Genomic DNA, 20162 nt, shown 5'->3' on the forward strand with positions numbered 1-20162 from the left:
GTCAGGGCACTCGCTCAGGGCTTTAACGTGCAGACAGGCACCTGAAAGAACACCATAATCCCCATGTCACACGTATTGTGGAGAGGCTCACACTTTTCAACTTGCCTGTTGACAAAACTAAATACTCATAGCTGGAACTACAACTCACATGATCCACCTCCTAGGGCAATGCTCTGAACCACTAACTCATTGCTAGACACATTTCACTGTAACCTTGTATTAAATACAACATAAAACAGCAGAAAAGAAACTGTCAACCAGCCAGATATTCTACATGAATACCAGCAGAAAACCTTGAACAACTCAAAACATCTTGTTATATCATGACTCCAGTCACTTTCTCCCAGTCTACTAGAGAGTGAAGAAATGCAAAAGCAAGATTATCTCATCGAGTAAAGTCTTCTCTTGACTTGTCCAGGTCAGCACAGCAGTCCTGACACCAAATTTAATAGTCTACTCTCATAAGTCATTGTATCACATAGCTACAAAGAGATACATATTTCATTGAATCCAAAGTTCCTGTTTTATAATTAAACCATGGAGAACTTCAGAACATGTTGTCCTAAACAGTCTCACTCGTGTTGGAAACCCAAAGCTACAGAAACTACACCTTCTTGCTGAGGGCAGCAAAATGAACACCTTTGTAGTAAAAGCTTCAACAATTTGAAGTTAGAAGCCATGCCCCATCTACACAACACGGAAAGGGCTGATGTCACAGACCATTCCTTAATATCCAAGTTTAGCATCACACATGGTTGAGAGTCAACAGACAAGCATACATATTTCCAGAACATAAACATATATATACACAAGACTAAGTTACCCATACAAATTTAGTCCTACTATTTAACTTCTGAAGACAAGATCTGAAAATTTAAAAGAATATTTTCAATACAGTATGACAAACACCTGAAAAGACCTGAATTAGTCTAAAGAAACATTTAAGCAGGCATTTAAAGGCTTAAAAATAAGACAGGTTATTGACCTACTTGCAGCATATCATCAACCATAGTCAGAATGTACTGAACCGTCTGTTCCTTGGAGATATGAGTCATCAAGTTTATAAATGTTTTAGCACACTAGAAAAATAAAAGACATTAAAATTAGTATTAGCAATTATCTTCATTCCTTTTGATAATATAAAACAGGACCTCATTAATTCACAGTTAAGTCTCACATAAGCATTGAGCATCCCAACATCTTAATCAATTTCAATGAGATGAATACATTTGACATTATATTACAAAGAACATTTTCTGTCACATTGCTTGTTACCTTTTACAAATTGTTTTACAACTTTCAAATGAAATAACAAGTACTCACTAGTGAAAGTCAGCAAAGTGCTTTGTTGAAAGACTGATAAGAAAAATCTCCATCAGAGTCTTTTTTTTATGGCAGCAAGGAAAAGAACCAAGTAAACCAACAAAACAGCAACAAACTTAGACATGGTATAAAGAAAGTTTCAGCAACTTGAATGAGTGGAGGGAAGACAGGTTACTCTTACCTGTTCACTTCCTATACCTTGTAGACAAATCTTTGTTCATATTTGAGCTGTTTTCTGCCTCCTGAACAATTCTACTCTACAATTTCAGGAACAGACAAAATAGGCTGGAACAGTCACAACCCTACTTTTTACACTTCCTCCTTCCCCTTCACCACATTCAACCAAAACTGAAAGAAAAACGGAACCTTGAACTGCTACACCGTAATTATATAGTGGCTTATAATGTTCACCATATATGCTTTTGTCGCTATGCAAATTATGGTCCATTACATAGCAGTCATACAATACAATTTGGGGAAAAAAAAAAAAAACAGAACAGCCTAAAATTAAAGTAGAAAAAAGTTGTGTCTTAAATGCATCTCCTGCTCTTCCCCCCTGCCCCACCCAATCCTCTTGATGTCTGACATTGTCTGCTAGAACCTCAGGCTTCAAGGCTGAGATTTTGCTGCTTGAAATATCATTAAAGTGTCTTTGGGCATCTTGCCTAGACTTCATAAGCCAAATGGCATGGGTCACCTATCAATCTTATATCAGCTCTGCCAAATGCAGATGTCTCATATCTTACAGTGCCCAAAACGACACCTGTCTTTAAATAAGTGAATCCACCTTAGTAGTCAGTGGGCTCTGTCGCTGGAATTGCATTACAATTGTTCAGCTAGACAAGCAGAAATCTCACTGGCAGTAGCTCTTGTCAATAAACTATAAGGAGAAAAGCTCAAAAAAAGAAGTGACTCAAGTACTTGATTAAGTAAGGGCATGATTAAGAAAACTGGGATGAGGACAGACTTGAGCTAGCTTGTCCCACAACAGAACTCTTCAAAGTCAGATGACAATAAATAATTATTTAATAGGTTTTAAAAAGAATGTCCAACCGATACCTAGAAAAAAAAAAAATCACAATAGCACATTTTATACTTCTTCCGTAACATCTTAACTGTATACAGCCAACATTAAAATAGAGTTGGTACAAAAATTTCCTTCCATCCTCCTCCTCAAAAGACAGATTATTAAAAGAAAGGAAAGTTACTTGATTTCCTTCTGCTTGCAACAACTCCTGTTTTTCTTCTGGATTTCTTTTCTGCTCAAATCTTTGAATAAATTCACAGTCTTCACCTGAAATCATCTGCCCTCTGTAAAGCAAAATATGAGACCATAAGCAACATGAACAGTTAAGTTATTTCAAACCGTATTAGGTTTACATGGCAAGACTTGGGTAGCAGGAGGGCTGCGGGGACAGCTTCTGTGAGAAGGCACCAGAAGCTTTTCCCAGGTTGGATAGAGCCAATGCAGCTGGCTTCCAAGATAGACCTGCTGCTGCCCAAGGCTGAGCTACTCAACAACAGTGGTAGCATCTCTGTGATGACATACTCAAGAAGGGGAAAACGTTGCTGCACAACAGCAACTGCAGACAGAGAAAGGGGTGACAGGATGTAATAGAAACAGCCCTGCAGACATGGAGGTCAGTGAAGAAGGAGGGGCAGGAGGTGCTCCATGTACTGGAGGAGAGATTCCCCTGCAGGCCATGGTGAAGACCATGGTGAGGGAGGCTGTTACCCTGCAGCTCATGGAGGTCCATGGTGGAGTAGATATCCACCTGCAGCCCACAAAGGACCCCACATCAGGCAGGTCGGTATACCCTAAAGGAAACTATAGCCCATGGAAAGCACACACTAGCGTATGCTCCTGGCCAGAGCTGTGACTCCATGAAGAGAAGCGCACACTGGAGCAGGTTTTCTTGCAGGACCTGTGACCCCATGGGGAGATCTGTACTGGAGCAGTTCATTCTGAAGGACTGTACCCTGTGCAAAAGGATTCATGCTGGTGCAGCTCATGAAGGACTGCAACCTGTGAGCAGGACCCTCTGCTGGAGCAACGGAAGGGCATGCAAAAGAAGGAGTAGCAGAAACGAAGTGTTACGAACTGACCGCAACCCCACTTCCCTGTCCCCCTGCACTGCTCAGGGTAGGAAGGTAGATAGGCTCAACTTCACACCTGACTTAAGAAGAAAGGAGGGGCAGGGGAAAGGCTTTTTTAGATTTGTTCTTATTTCTCATAATCCTACCCTGTTTAATGGTCAATCAATTAATTTATTTTCCCCAAGTAGCATCTGTTTTGCCCATGATGGTAATTGCCAAGTGATTTCCCTGTCCTTATCTGGACCCAAGAACTTTTTGCCATAATTCCTCACCTGTCCTTTTGACAGAGTAATAGAGCAGCCTGGTGGGCACCTGGCAGCCAGCCAAGGTTAACCCACCAAACCAACCTTATTTTCTTCAACTTGACGTCTCAGCGGTATCGCTCTACCAATCCTATATCCCACAGTAGAACGTAAAGAGCTCCTTTCTGCAAAAGGTCTCATGTACAAAGCATTTAAAACTAATGACTGAATAATCTCTCTAAAGCCTTCCCTATGCATTGCCTCTGCTCAACAGCATTCTCTAAATAATTCTTAAACTTCCAGAGGCTGAACACAACAGTCAGCGGAAACAGTTATAAGAACTGAAATACACACAGCTAGCAGATCATGCCAAAATTGTAATACATAACATGAATAACAGCCTAGTCCAACCTGAAATAAGTGCTGAAAAATAAAATTAATTGTTATTTGAAGTCTGCCGTAAGTAATGAAGATAATTTTAAGGAGTACAGAGAATTTGGTTCCTAATACATTTTTAGCTTTCGTTAATTACAACATTTCAGCTACTCCTGGTGGTTTAAAACTACAGGCTTGCAAGCTCATCCAAACACAAGCAAGGGGGCTTGATATAGTAAACTGCTGTGAACACCTGTAAGCCAACATATGTCTACTTGATCTTCTCTTTAACTTAATATTCAAGGAATCACTGCCATCAGCAGTGCTTCTTCAGAAAGCTGTTACTCAGCTGAAGAGCTGGCAGTATATTGTTGGGGTTTTGTTATAATATAAAAACTTACCATCACAACAAATAACAAACTCGCCGAAACAGTACAGTCAGGTATTCTTTAAGTAAGAAAACTAATTTTAAATCAAGTAGTCCTGAAAACATCCAAGACTTTAATAGGTGACTAGCTTTACTAGTTAATACCAGGAGTGCTTCAGGAAAGAAGAAAATTGTGCACATTGTCATCAGTACAAAAGTCACAGGAGATTTAAGTATTAGACATTGCTCTGTTTCAGTTATTTCCAAGACTCATCTCTTACATTTCCACTGAGTCAAATGCATCTTCCACTTCACAAAGTTATGTAGCATGGGATCTTTTAATCCATCTTTCTCACATTCCAAGGCAGTTTCCAGATATTCAATGACTAGGGCTTCCATTAAAATCCTTGTAAACTTATAGGAAACATTCGTGCTTTTTTTTTTTTTTTATTGCCTCACTTGGATTCTTGAAACAAAAAAAAAAAACATAAATAAGACCTACAACATGTTCTTATCTTTTCTCTTACTTAAATGGCTATATCTTGAGGATGGCCTCAACACAGAGCCATCTTTTACCTATTCGCTTTTCAAGCAAAGAATATTAGTAGTCCAGTACCACATGCACTATTCCTGTATTCCAGCTGCTTTGTAAGAAATATCCTCATATGCACTGAGGAATAGCAATTAAGACTTATTAGATGGAAGATTCATAAAGCGAGGGGTAGTCAAGGAAAAAAGCTTTCAAGCTTTTTCTTTCATCCTACATTTGTCAACGGGAAAAGCCAAACAACGGGAAAAGCCAAACAGGATGTGTCTATACAGTCTTTTGTCAACAGATAAAAGTCACTTTGAGCTTCAGTTGTCTGGGAACACCAGGCTTAGACCAGGAGTCCTGTAATCACGTCAATCGTGGTGCTTGAGACACTAAGGGCCTGCCTTTGAGAGCATGAGCTACAGGAGAACACACTGAAGCTGTGTAAATTTATGAAGTATGAATTTGTAAGACCACCATTTTTAAAACAGCTTGGTCTCTCAAGATGATTCAGAAACTTGTGATTCCTTCTTTTTGTTATGCATTTCCTCCAGCAGCTCTTGTTCCTTTTTTCATTTGAATGACTTAACAGAAGTCATTCTGGAGGTTAGTTGGAGTTTTTTGTTTGTTTGTTTTAATTTTCGTGGGTTTTTTTCTTGTTTGTTTTGTGGTGTTGTGTTTTTTTTAAAACAAAAACACCACACCAGACCCAAATTTGACTACATCTGCAGCAAACATGAAGTTCTTATGAAGCCACTATGTCAAGGCATAATTTCTTTTATTCAGGTATCTAGAGTATTTTGCACGTACCTAAAGGACATTAGATTCAATTGCTCAACAGTTTTAACATTACAAAATTAAAACAGTAAAAACAAGCCACATGTACTCTGCAAGACTGAACCAAATTTAAAAACAAACAAACAAAAAAAACCCACAAAAAACCCTCACACACACTACAAGTTAGGAAACGTCAATCTTTTTTCTAAGACAAGATATGCTTTTAAAGTCCGAGATATTTAACCTGCTTTAGAAAGTTCCCCCACTCCCAGAAAACTAAAATAGTTATTTTAACATCAGAGTTCACAAACATATATGCAAAGTACTTGAAGAGACGTAGGGAGCCATGTAAAAATTAGCCATCAGGTATCTCACCTGATACGACGTACTGTCAATTGCTGATACTCAGAAAACCTACGGTGCAGTAAGATGCAAGTGATACTATGAAATGAGTTCACTTTTCCACAGAACCATTTACTACTCTTAGAAAGCAAAACCCAACTTACTCCAAGCAAGCTAATGAATCCTCCAAAGACGTTCTGACACCCTGAGGCAAATGCTGAAAGCAACCACGTAGTACAGCGATGCACCGTATTTTCAACTAGCGGAAGGCATCGACGCCTCTACACTACGACACGTCTCAAGATCTAAAGGCAGGAAAGCCGTACAGAACTAACGCTCTAAATTACACTTCGTTTCCAGAAGGTAGCTAGATCTACGCATCACCTTCCACTCTTCCAAGCTTTGCTACTTTCTTCTCCCTCAGACCCAGACGCCAGCTGGAATTCAACACAAAGGAAGTGTGAACTTCAGCATTAGAAAATAAATAAACAAGTCTTTTTCCACAGCCTGTTTTTGAAGTGGGCAGTGAACACAGCGGCAAATCAATACTACGTACAGTTCTAATATCTAAATATTTCACTTTTGTGCCCACAGTATACACAGAAAACATCACAAGTCAGCAGTTGCACATTAGCACAGTTTGACATTTAGCTTATAGTTATAACCTTCAGAGATGGAATAAACAATATGACAGTTAATCTTTAGCCTGAATTGACTCTACAAGAGAAGTCAGGGTACTAAAGTCTGACCAACTATTAGTAAGCCATTTTACTTTTGCACTGAAGAACAGACAGAGCAGAGAACTTCTGAATGCCTTCCTGTGTGACCCAAACTCCAATGCTGTTGCAACTGATACAATCTTTAAAGCATCTTTATACACATACAACCGGGCAGATTTAAAAAAAAAAAAAAATACTTCATCAGAATTTCTTGTGAAGTACTTTAACTCCAACTACATAAATACTATCCATAGTTTAAGGAACACAAATTACGTCACGCCTAAGTTGACGTGCTAGCTTGGGGAAAACAAAAAATCTTTCCTCTAATGTAAAAACATCTGAAGACTTGAAGTATGCCTCCATGTATTTCTATGCAAGCTCACCACACTAAACGTATAGACTGCCAGAACAAGAGCTCAAAACAAAGCTAGAGAAGTGTCCTTCAAAATCATCAGCACCCCATCTTCCTTCTACTCTATAGACCAGAACAAACCATCTCATCAGCCTCTAACAGGCACATCAGAAGCAACCAGTTTCCACTCAATAACACGCTTCATTCCAGAAACGAGTCAATATAGCTACGCTAACTGACTTTTCAACAAATCATCAAAGACACCACCACATTCAAACTGGCCCACTGTAAAAGGGAAATGTCCAAAAACAGGTATAATTTTATTTCCTCTTTAGAAGCACTTAAAGTTCTGCTGATATTTTCCAATAACTAACAATAAGCAAACTCCTCAGCCAAGGGACTACGGTTATCTTCATGATGCTCCACAAACCCTCTGGCACCACTTAATTCCATCCTTGAAGCTACCTTAGCCAGACAGCCAGGCTGTTATCAGTAAATACAAGGCACAAAGACTACATCTATTCCAGAGCAATAATAAACAGGACACACTGTCATTGACATATAGAGGGCACCAGGCATTGAACAGTCTGGCAACAGGATCACAAACACTAGCCAGATGCACTACAGTAGCCTCCGAAATCTGGCTAACCCCTCAAAGAGCGGAAATAACTAGTACATTCTTCTTTCATGGATTCCAGAACAAAAAGTCAAATTCTACATCTAGAATTTGAAAAAGAACCATCAACCCTGTCTCCTGGTCAAAAGAAGTTACATAGAAATTTGCTCACAGACAAACAAACAAAACTCCTCCATCCTTATTCAGCACCAGAGAGAAAGAACCCCAAGAAAGGAGGGCAAGTTATAAATGGTAGACCACATAAAGCACAGCCAAATAACTGGTACTACATACATATTCAAAATACAACTCCTTCCCAAACAGAACCATCCCCTGGTACTAGCAAAAGCAACAGGAGAAGCTCACCAGCCTTACAGTCGGAAACACTAAAGACACAGTGAAAAAGACTACGCCGTATTCACCTAGATTGAGAGTGAACAATTTTACTCCCACTTTCATCCCAAATAACTGCGACCTAGCTGTTCACTTGACACTACAACAGCACAAGAACAGCTGCTCAGGCATCCCCAGGACACGCTTCCTATCAGATGGATAACAGGGCACACAGTAACAGCCAAAGCCATTTGGATTGTTTGACAAATACTTGGTAGCTGCCACTGTCAAGTTACCACACCAACCTCGCTCTCTCACCCGCAAAGCCACTGTAATGTCAAACTGCAAGCTAAACAAGAAATCGATACATCTGAAAAAACAGCTTAGAAAAAGGAAGTTTCCTCAGCAGATCAGCTCCTTAATGCAATTTACCATTTAGATATACAATCACAAAGAGAAAAAATAACACAACAATGAATGGAAGACTGAGCTACAGAGCACAGCGCAAAGCTGGTAGTCATTAATGAGATTCTACCGTGTTAGCACTTCTCAGCTTGCATGTGTACAGTTTTGCAACCTTATTTTAATAAATAGCACATATTTATGTATCACAGCTATCTGAAAAAAAACTGTCTTTTGCAAAGTGGTGTAACGTTGATAATCACAAAGCACCATCAGCATGGCTCGTACCTCTAGAATCATCAAGATTTCTGCTACTTCAGTTACAAAAGCAACTAACAGTGAAATAATTTGCTATTATGCATGGACCCTCAAGAGATAATAGCAATTTATGCTTTGCCAATATTCTTCAGAGGGGCCTGTCATGAGTAATGCAGGGAGCCCGCATTTCACTTCAGAGCAGAGAGGACTAGTGAAAGTCTGTTTCTTCTCCCTGTTCCCTACCTCATGCACAAATCTATTTTCCTCAGCTTGTCCCTATATGCTCTCTGGACAATATTTCTCTTATATTTCCCAGTGCCATTATATACTTCCAAAGTAAATTCTAAGCTTATCTGAAACAGCAGCACAGCTCTGCCCACACTGAAGAATTTGTTTCAGCCTACTCCCTGGTTTACTTGTTTCAATTGCTCTCAGCACTACTCTTCCTACAGTTGAGGGACAGCTGATTTTCCTGGACTACCAGTTTAGTTTTGCTAGTACAATTTGTATTCACGCATAAGGCACTTCAGCAATAGAGATAACATACCTACATATAAGACAACTCTTACTGTAAACTTTTCTTACATCAGTACTTGTTCAATAAGGAAATTGAGAATGATGTTTGAATGATAAGGAGAGAAATACGACAGTCTTACCACACATTTGTGCAACCTTACATTATTTGCTATTACAGTATTGAGTTCACAGAAGCAGAGTTCCCTTTCTTGTAATAAGTCATAAGAAAATTTTCCCCAGTCATTTCCATTTACCACAAACTTTTTCCAACTATTTTCAGACAGAAGAGAACATTCCTCATTGTAGTGTAATGTTCTAATGTAATCCAAAATCCCAAAAAGTCTAACACTTAAGAGGGAAGGGGAAAAAAAAAAAAAAAGTTTTTACTTACTGGAGATACGACTGCCAGTTTACTTTGTTTGCCCGAACTTCAGCAGCTTTGGCAGCAATGATGTTTGTTGGGACAGCAGCATCTACAGCACCTCGGATATCCATCTTAACTGATAATTAAAATGTACCTAGAAATGCAAGTCAGATTTGAGACCTCTTATTCAAGTATTACAGAGCAGAGTATCTGTCCAATGTTTTAAAGGAAAAAAACAGAAAATCTGTTTTCAGGTGTCCCATTCGCTAAAACCATACTCAGTACTTTCTGAGAAATCAAAGTTTTATACAGCATCTAAAATGTTACTTCCCAAAAATAAATCTTACACACTACAGTGTAACCAATTACAAGTTTGCTATAATCAAAGATATATGCCATTACTAAATAACTCCCAGTCTTGTAAATTTTCAAGCAATCAAATTATTTGAGTAAAGACTACTTATGTGCAATGCTCAAGCAGCCCTACAGATAACAGAAGCTGTCCTCCTTCCAAATCAGAGCTGATAAAGATTTAAAATTCAGTACACGCTCCCCTCCCCCCCGTACTAGGACTGATTTTGTTTACGTATTTCTCTAAGAGTATTTAGACATTAGAAACACATGAGCCACAACTTCAGAAAAGAAACACAAGCTACAGAAATTTAAACCCCTGTTACATAGATTATCAAGAAAATTCATATCATCACAGCCCAGAAAGCAAACCGAAAAATAAATATGAAGAGAAGCTCTTCAGCAGGACGTGCAACATTACCACAGGCAGTGACCTTCACCACTTCTCCTTCCTTCTTCCTTTATGGTTTAATCTCCACCTGACTTTGATGCCAAAACAAGAAGTGTGTTTGCAGAGGCTTGAGCCCCAGCCGGAGCAGGAATTCCTTACGACCTAACCTGCATCAAGCCTCTCCACGCAGCCTGTTTCTGGATTTTTTCGGCTCCCTTTACAGAAGCAAGCGAGAGCAAACTGGCAGGTTCTGCCCAATCCCTAACAAGCACACCTCACCTGTGTGACCGAATGAAAACATGATTCGAATAAAAGAAAAAAAAAAAAAAAAAAAAAAAAGGAACCACCCTGAACAAACGGAGCAGCAGAACTGTCCTCCCTTTGAAACTCCTTCTCTGAACAAGCACCCACAAAACCGGCACCGTTTACTACGGCCTTCGACGACCAGCGAACGCTTCCTAGCGCGGACGCGACCCCGACAGCGCCGTTTAAATCACCCTCCAGCCGCAGGGGCGGCCATAACGGCGGTGCCAGAAGGAGCACGCGAGCCGTGCAGCCGAGCCGAAGAAGCTGAAAGGCGCCTGGGGCAGAGGGCGGCGAGGAAGGCACTCGGCACTCCTCCCGCCACTCCCCGCTCAGCCTCACAGACACGGCCACCTCCGGAGGGGCGCCCAAGCCCTCGGGAAAGCCGCGGAGCCCTCCGCGCCCGCCAGAGTCCCCCTCAGGCGCCTCACCGCCGCTCGCCCCCACCCCGCGACCCCCCGCCCGTGGGGGACGGGGCCCGCGGCAGCTCTCACTCACCTCAGGGGCACGGCGGCGGGGAAGGACTGCAGGCAGGAGACGGCTGCGCTGCGCTGCCCTCGGCAGGCCCGGGAGCCCGCAACCGGAGACGCCCGCCGCTGCGACCCGCAGCGATCGCCGTCATGTGACGCCGCTCACCTGACCGCGACGGCGGCCTCCGCGGGACAACTCACCCCAAGCGCGCTCCGCCGCCGAGCGCCGCGCGTAGGTGGGGCCCGCCCGCCACCGCCCCGCCCCCCCCCCCCCGGCGGCCGGTAGAGCGGGAGCTCGGGCACCTCCGCGGCCGTATAGGTCTGCAGTGCGCGTTATGGGTCGCGTGCATGCGTGGTTGTACGTATCTAACTGCATATAGGCGTAGAGTTCACATTTAAATATCTATACGCATATATCTGCATGTACGTATGGCAGGGGGTTGGAACGAGATGGTGTTTAAGGTCCCTTCCAACCCAAACCCTTCTGTGATTCGATGTATATGAGTTTATGTGAGGGTCTGATCCCACATAGCGGAGACCGAGGGGAGGACGCAGCGCGCAGGCGCCCACCCGTGCTATTGCTGATGAGAAGCAGCTCACCGTTTCCACGGAGAGAACGCGAGGCCGGCTGGGAAGGGTTGGGAGGCTCCCTCGGGGCTGCCACTCGGAGCACGCTCCTCCCGGGCCCCCGGGAAGTTCGTCCCTGCGCCCCGGCAGGGTGAGGGGCCACCGAGCTGGGGAGGGAGCCCGGCAGGGGGAAAGGGCCGGGGAGATGGCGGGCAATACCCTGGCGCTGAACGGCCTCCTGGGGCTCTGCCCGATTTTTCCAGTACCCAGCATTTTCCTGCTTTCTTCCTCTCGTGCTGCCTTGGCGCAAGCTTACACCCTGCGCAAGTTCTTCCTTTTTTTAAAAAAAAAAATGGCCTGGACATGCTGGGCTTCATCTCTACAAGCAAAAGGAGCAAGAAACTTTTCAGACCAAAAGCCCAAGCATTTCAGAAACCGCAGGCTTAAATTCCCATGTTTCCAAGAAAAAACTTGTGTCTTCGGCTGAGTGAAGTTTTCCAGTCATACTGTGATGAACTGCGTAGACATACCGCTCCTAGTCAGAAATGATCCTGAAGAGTCATTCTGCTAACACATAAGGAGGAAAGGCAGAGAAAGAGAAATAGGTTGGAGAGTTTTTTGTGTGAGCCGATCAAGGCAGCCCATGCAGAGCTGGCCTCAGGGTCCCTACAATTCATGTTTCATTTTGCTAGGGCCTCTGTGTTTTCTGTTTCGAGGATACACAGTTCTATAAATTATACCTGGCCATTGCCTCTATTTTTTACTCTTTTTAACTCAAGGAGGGTCTTCATTACTGTGCCACTGATTAATTGTACTTCCACCATAAGATTTTTTTCCTTTAAAATTGATCTTTCTTGATACCACGGTGAAACTGTTTATTTCTTGATAACATGACTACTGAGCTTAAATGCCAGGCACAGTCCAAGTAACAGCATTTGCATTTCTTTGTGCTTTAGCAGAAGACAGCTCTCTAAGCCACGTGCACACTCTGTGCCATCTAGCCAGTAATAAATGCATCCATTAATGTGATTCTGCGGATTACCCAGCACACGGAGCTTTGAGGTTTAATCTAACGTGTGTCTTCTTGCAGGTTGCTTACATACATTGGTAAGAAACACTTGCACAACTCCTGATCTCTAGCATAGAAATCTCCACGCAATCTTGAATAGAAATCTGTGATTTTGAAAGCTTATTTGGATCTGATTTTTATTTCAGGGCTAAGACGTAGAATTGGGCCTTATTTTAACCAGTTCTTCTTTTATGAGTGTTTGTAACTTCTGTCCTGTGGCATTCTGCATTTCCTGCTTTTGCTCTGCCTTTTTATGGCACCGCTCTTCTTCTGAGTTCTGGCATCAGGCACCTGGAATAAACATATTCACCTTTTCCACAGTCATTTAAATCACATTACCACTGGTGATACATGTGACTCTACCCATTTTACAGAGAAACTAAAACATAAAGGTCTTACAAGAGAATCTGAACAAGAGTTGAAGCTTTTCCAATGGGACTTGAAGAAGGAAGGCATCGAAGGCCTGCACAGTGATCCTATAAGCTACCATTCAGCCCTTACCTAAGCTGGAGACACGTCAGGCTTTCCTTCTGTGAAACTCAGTCAGTTGTCCACAATGATGCTTATGCCCACACCTCAAAATGTCCCAGCACTGAAAACACTGATAGCTTAGTGTGCCTTCCCTTACCTAAGCCAGATATGGAATTCTTCCACCTTCGCCCTTCAAAGCTCAGTCCAATAGCTTTTCTCAGAGTTCAGTAATCCCATGTAAACTGCGTCAGCTCTTTACATGGGTGCAGTGCAGTTCCAGCTACTGGTTTTAAGGCATAATGTTGTTCCCCATCATGTGCCCATCTCTGTGTCTAGCAAGGTTACAGCCCGAACACTTGCCTAGGCATGCAAAGCCATTTCTTCTGCTGGGGATCACCTATTTCCCAGAATTCATCCAAAACACTGGATTGTAGTCTATGTTGCACAGCATATTTTCCCCACCCCTTTAGCTCACTTCTGACTTAACCCGAGCACCAGTACTGAAATACTCTGACTGAACCCGAGTACAAGTACACACAGGATTGTGATTCCCTCGCTTCCAGCCCCTGCTCCCAGTATTGTTCAGTACTTTTTAGTAAGCAGTTTTCATGTGAGAAAAATAAACTCGTAGTTTCAATTCGGTGCCCAATGTGATCTCTTATTTGAAGCATACATTAGGTCATCAGTGGTCCTTTTTTTTCACAGTAGACTTTTTTTTGCCTAATTGCACCACCTGCAAGAGTCTAGCACCATCCATTCAGTCTGGCTAAAAGAAGACAGTTTGCTATTTGCAGTCGAAATTTTGATACTATGGCAACACGGTCATTTTTCTATAGAAAAGAACTTTGAAAAGCTGTGATTTGGCATGTTGACTTCGTCATAAATGGCAGACTCTTTATTATTCATTTCACAAGTAATTGGGAAGCTACTGTAAAAAACATTTTCCTGTAACTTTTCTGTAACCTTGGAGTGAGACATAATGGCTGAAAGTATGAGAGGAAATAGAAAGGTGAGGGAGATCAGGGAGTCTGAGAAAGAGAGAGGCTGGTAGAACCATGGTCTACCCTCTCTGAGACAGAAACAGTAACAGCCACCGGAAAAAAAACACAATCTCAAGGGCATCCTGTATCCCCTTCCCACCAGGCAGAAGGCAGTACCTTAAAGGAAGGGAGGTGAATGAGGCAAGTCCATGCTTGGGGCAGCAAGCGAACCCCCTCCTTGCCCACCTCGCCATCCCAGGTACCTTGTACAACAGATATGAGGTTCTGGAGGTCGAAGACCAGTCAATGGATGATGTGGATGACAGCCCATCTACACCAGAGGTGTCACCAGGCTCAGAAGGGCCCACCCCCCGCATCACAACCACCTCCACGAGGAAGGAAAGGCGGGTTGTAGTTGTAGGCTACTCCCCTCTGAGGGGAACGGAGAGTCCAATATGCAGCACAGACCCTCCTCTGAGGGAAGTCTGCTGCCTCCCTGGGGCCCGGGCTAAAGACATCGCTGGGAAACTTCCCAGCCTGGTACAGCCCTTGGACTATTACCCACTGCTGCTCTTCCATGAGGGTGGCGATGAAGCCACAACGCGTAGTCCAAGGGTGATTAGAAGAGACTTCAGTGCCTTGGGACAGTTGGTGAGGGAATCTGGAGCACAGGTTATTTTTTCCTCTCTCCTTCCAGTTGCGGGCAGTGATGTTGGAAGAAAGAGATGTTCCCAGTATATCAATACATGGCTCCGTGGGTGGTGTCATGGCCACAGTTTTGGGGTTTTTGACAGTGAGATGGCCTACACAGCACCAGGCTTGCTGGCACCAGATGAGATTCACATTTCTCAAAGAGGGAAGAAGATCTTCGCTCGTGAGCTAGTGGGTCTCATTGACAGGGTTAAATTAGACTTACAGGGGAAGGATCCGAATAGATCCAAACACCAAGGAAGCCCCTCTATGGACGTCTCACACCTGGGAGTTGAATCTGTTACCCAGGGATGTCAGGAGCTGTTGGAGCAGGTCCAGAGGAGGGCCTAAAAGATGATCTGAGGGCTGGAGCATCTCTCCTGTAAAGACAGGCTGAGAGAGTTGGGGCTGTTCAGCCTGGAGAAGAGAAGGCTCCAGGGAGATCTTATTGCAGCCTTCCAGTACCTAAAGGGGGCCTACAAGAAAGTGGGAAAGGGACTTTTTACAAGGGCGTGTAGTGATAGGACAAGGGGCAATGGATTTAAACTGAAAGAGGGGAGATTTTGATTAGATATAAGGAAGAATTTTTTTACGATGAGAGTGGTGAGGCACTGGAACAGGTTTCCCAGAGAAGTTGTGGCTGCCCCATCCTTGGAAGTGTTCAAGGTCAGGTTGGATGAGGCTTTGGGCAACTTGGTGTAGTGGAAGTGGGGCTGGAACTAGATGATCTTTGAGGTCCCTTCCAACCCAAACCATTCTATCATTCTATGATTCTAAACTATGCATCTACTGAATTAGCAGAAAGAGAAATGCAAAGAGAGGAGAAATAATTGTAATAGTAATTAATTACATTGATTTTTTAAGAGCATTTTCAGGGGGCATTTATGGAACTACAAAACAGTAAACATGACATCTATGCCAGTCAAGTTAATAGAGAGAGTCTCTAGGAGAGGAATCAAATTAGTGTACACAATGTATCGTATTAGAGAATGTAAAACAACATATTGTTCCTGAGTATATCTGTATAATAATATACTTAATTTACTTTTTTTTCCCACGGCATGTAAGGGAACAAATGCAAAATATTAACAAGAAGTCACCATACCTCTGTGAGGGACAGTCCTGTCTCACACCACTGCTGAAGTTCTTCGTGTGTGGACAAGGTTGGCTGCAGGAGATTCCATCCATGTGGATTTTCAAGAGGCATTCAGGGAGATGCATCTGCAGGTGCTCTTAAAAAATAAACTCTACTGTGTTAAAAGGAAAAGTCTGTGCATTGATTCATAACTCTTGAATGATATGTATACAAGAGAGGATAGAAGAAATCAGCTTTCATGGTGCAGAAGGGTCTTAGAGTGCAAAAAGCATCTGACTGGAGTCTGTGCTGTTCAGCACTCTCAGAAGTATTTGGGAAAGGAGGTGAATAGTGAAGGGAAAACTTTGCTGATGATAGTGCTGTAACTTTGACAAACACACAGTTAACCTGTGAACTATCTTGCCACAGGATGATGAGTACGCTACAGATTTACATTGACTCTTATCCCCCATCTGCCAAATGCTTGGGCGCATCTGAAAATTTTCACTCAGAGTGAGTCCCATGAGGCGCTCTGTGTAAAGGGACTTCATTCCATTGCAAGGGTATGCTTTGAGAAAGAAAAACATTTTGTAGTCATTACAGGAACCTGTCTCATGGGTGCCTGTCATTGCTATAACAGCAAGAGGCGATCCTCAGCAACCAGTACAAACCCATCATGTGCCACCAACTCGAGAGGGCACCTCATAGTGCCTTACTCATGCTGGTTGATTCTCTGAACTGGATCTTGCTAAGTTATGACTGGAAAAGTGCTGTGCTACAATTTTTTGGTAAGCATCTATCCTTTAGGATTCAGGTGCTGTAAAACAGTTCTCATTTAGCTAATTTTGGTCACATTGGTGCTTGTCCGTTACTCTTGGCAGCTCAGCTTCACTTGAAGTTGCTGTATTTAGATTACTTTATTGATGTGTGAAACACAGAGAGAAAAATGAAATGCATATCAGCAGTCAGGATTAAAAGTCATCAATTGCCTGAATCACATAAAAATGTTCAATAGTTTAATTCTTGAAAAATGAATGCAGATGAGTCATCCTCACAGTAAGACTACAGACAGCTGGATCGTGAGAGTATTTTTCTGTTCTCTTTTCCTTCTTGTAACAAGCGCAATGTATCATTATCTCTCATATGTTCTGCAAATTACAGAAGTGTTTTGCACACCTGCCATTTAACCTTTCAGCATTCTGTACATCACCTGGCTATCTCCTGCATGGCTGTACAAGTTTTTAACATATATAGAAGAAACAGCTTGGGAAGTTTATCCAAGCAAAACATACTTAAAAGGTCAGGAAAAGTGAACACACTTCTCTAATTCACAGAACATTCTTGAGAAATAAAAAAAATGGTAAATTTGGGAAGGAGGGCATTTTCAAAGTGGCACCTATACACTAGAAAAACACAGAGACTAGCCTCACCTTTAAGAGCTACCATTCCTAAAACAAGTATCCATTTTACCCTAAGGTTATTCATCCGGGGATTCAGATCAGATCTTCTGAGTGCTCCATCTTCTACTTTTCCAAGGCTTAAACCCCATCCTCCAGGGCAATGTGGATAGAAGCAGCATGTACATCATATGATAAGGGATGGATGCAAGCCTTAGGCATGGGCTTCTTAAGATGGCTTCTTTTAGCATGAAGCCCCCATGGGTACGTTGCAAGAGTAGGATGTGTTTCTTCTCACAGGACTAAACAACAGGTGCACTTGGTCAGCAGACCCTAAATTAAATCCGTTATTTTTTGACAAACAGGATTCTATAGCAGGAGAGAGACAGCAGCAGAGAAGAAGAAATAACTATGATTCAGGCCTGCTTGGGGGTTGCAAGAAGGAAACATTAGAGGGAATCTAGCTGCTTTTGTAAGGCATTGTCGTGGGTTATGTTGAACCGCCCCACACACAGCCGGTCACTCCCCCTCCCCCACCCCCAGGAATGAGGGAGAGAATTAAAGGATAAACGTGAAACCTGTGGGTTGAGATAAGAGTGATTTAATACAGATGATTTAATACAATGTAGGTGCTCACCACCCCTCGTATGCGAAGCCCGTCTCGTCCCGAAAACTGCAAATCCCGGACGAACGCGAGGCCCGAAATAGAGAGGGGCAGAGAGGGAGAGAAAGAGAGAGAGAGAGAAAGAAAAAAAAAAACAGCAGAGCAACAGCGCAGCAAGCGCAAAAGAGCAAAAGTGCAAAAAGAGCAAAAGCGCAAAAGCCCCTCTTCCCGGCTGACCCTCGCTTTTATACTGGGCATGACGCTGCATGATATGGAATACTAATTGGCCAGTTTGGCCCTCAGTCTTAAGTTCCACACAAATGACAAGGGGAATCGTGTCCCCCTTGTCCCAGCTATGCTCCCCCCTTATCCTGCCGTGTTTCTGTACTCCGCACACTGAAAAGTCCTTGGAGTTTCACTTCCAACCACAAACATCAGCTTGCTATCAACATTCTTCTCAGTGAGCCTCTGAGTGAAACCAAAACAGGGAGCTCTTCTGGCTGTTAAAAAAACTCTGTCCCAGCTAAAACTGGGACAGTATCCACCCCTTATTCCATACCATGCATGTCATGCTCAAACCTTACATATATACTATTCCCTTAGCCATGGGTCATCCCTCCAAAATGTGTCTTCATCTGTTACAGCAGTCTCTCAGGGCAGGAAAGACGACGTGGAATTCGCTCAGTCGGTAGAACGGATGACATGTAGTCTTTGTTGCGTGTGGCGCCTGGAGCTCGTAGTTGGTGTATCCGGCCGCTGTCTGCAGGTTGAAGATGTTGATCTCGAAGAAGTTGCTGGGTGTTTGGAATCAGTTCTGATTCTGACGAAGTTCATTCTTCATTAACCTGGATGATTCTTAATATAATGACATTAGTACAATGTGACAACCATAGTGATGATGGTATGCAGGGACAGGGTTATTCAGAATTCAATTCATTTTATCATCTATTTTCACCCAACATCAAATCCCCTTGAGGTACACATCGGACTTCCCCGTCCTTCTGCAATCACCCACCAAGTACACCCAGGTCCCTGAGCAAAAGCAATCCCACGAATGGGTTTACCTTTACCCGAGGCAGAATAACCCAAACTGTCCTTCCCGAGTATATTCCTCATGTGCACTACAGGGACTTTGTCTCCTTCTACAGTACGTAGAAGTTCTGATTGCGCAGGACCAGCTCGATTGGCAGATCCTCTAGTGTTAACTAACCAGGTGGCTTTTGCTAAATGCGTATCCAATGTTTGAAGGTTCCACCACCCATTGCTTTCAGTGTGGTTTTTAGCAATCCATTATATCGTTCAATCTTCCCAGAAGCTGGTGCATGATAAGGGATGTGATATACCCACTCGATGCCATGCTCTTTGGCCCAGGTGTCTATAAGATTGTTACGGAAATGAGTCCCGTTGTCCGACTCAATTCTTTCTGGGTGCCATGCCGCCACAAGACTTGCTTTTCAAGGCCCAAGATCGTGTTCCGGGCGGTGGCATGGGGCACAGCATAGGTTTCCAGCCATCCAGTGGTCGCTTCCACCATTGTAAGCACATAACGCTTGCCACTGCGAGTTTGTGGAAGTGTGACATAGTCAATTTGCCAAGCCTCTCCATATTGATATTTCGACCAACGCCCTCCATACCAAAGAGGTTTCAACCGCTTGGCTTGCTTGATTGCAGCACACGTTTCACATTCATGGATCACCTCTGCAATGGTGTCCATAGTTAGGTCCACCCCTCGATCACGAGCCCATTTGTATGTGGCGTCCCTTCCTTGATGGCCTGAGGCATCATGGGCCCAACGAGCTAGAAATTTTTCACCTTTATGTTGCCAGTCCAGATCCACCTGAGCCACTTTAATCTTGGCGGCCTGATCCACCTGTTGATTGTTTTCATGTTCTTCTGTGGCCCGACTCTTGGGTACATGGCATCTACATGTCGTACTTTCACAATCAGCTTCTCTACTCGAGCAGCAATGTCTTTCCACAACGGGGCAGCCCAGATGGGTTTACCTCTGCGTTGCCAGCTGCTCTGCTTCCATTGCCGTAGCCATCCCCACAGGGCATTTGCTACCATCCAAGAGTCGGTATAGAGATAGAGCATTGGCCACTTTTCTCGTTCAGCGATGTCTAAAGCCAGTTGGATGGCTTTCACCTCTGCGAACTGGCTTGATTCACCTTCTCCTTCG

The 20162-nt window shown here is 43.2% G+C and overlaps 1 protein-coding gene across 2 annotated transcripts in view; it reads right to left on the minus strand.

The window, feature by feature from the left end:
* Window positions 1–11191, minus strand: part of ATP6V1H (ATPase H+ transporting V1 subunit H) — a 50963-nt gene extending 39772 nt beyond the window's left edge. The window contains exons 1-4 of one of the 2 annotated variants that reach the window (XM_086609278.1): window positions 11159–11191; window positions 9643–9769; window positions 2532–2634; window positions 990–1079 (exon numbers count right to left, since the gene is read on the minus strand). In XM_086609278.1, coding sequence (XP_086465404.1) covers window positions 990–1079; window positions 2532–2634; window positions 9643–9746 — 297 coding nt within the window. In that variant the 5' untranslated portion in view covers window positions 9747–9769; window positions 11159–11191. Of the gene's footprint in view, window positions 1–989; window positions 1080–2531; window positions 2635–9642; window positions 9770–10636; window positions 10658–11158 lie in introns of those variants that run through there. The other variant, XM_086609279.1, reaches the window with a different exon arrangement.
* Between the last annotated feature and the right edge of the window lie 8971 nt (window positions 11192–20162).

The sequence above is a fragment of the Tauraco erythrolophus genome, chromosome 3, assembly GCF_009769465.1.
Source record: "Tauraco erythrolophus isolate bTauEry1 chromosome 3, bTauEry1.pri, whole genome shotgun sequence".
NCBI lineage: Eukaryota > Metazoa > Chordata > Aves > Musophagiformes > Musophagidae > Tauraco > Tauraco erythrolophus.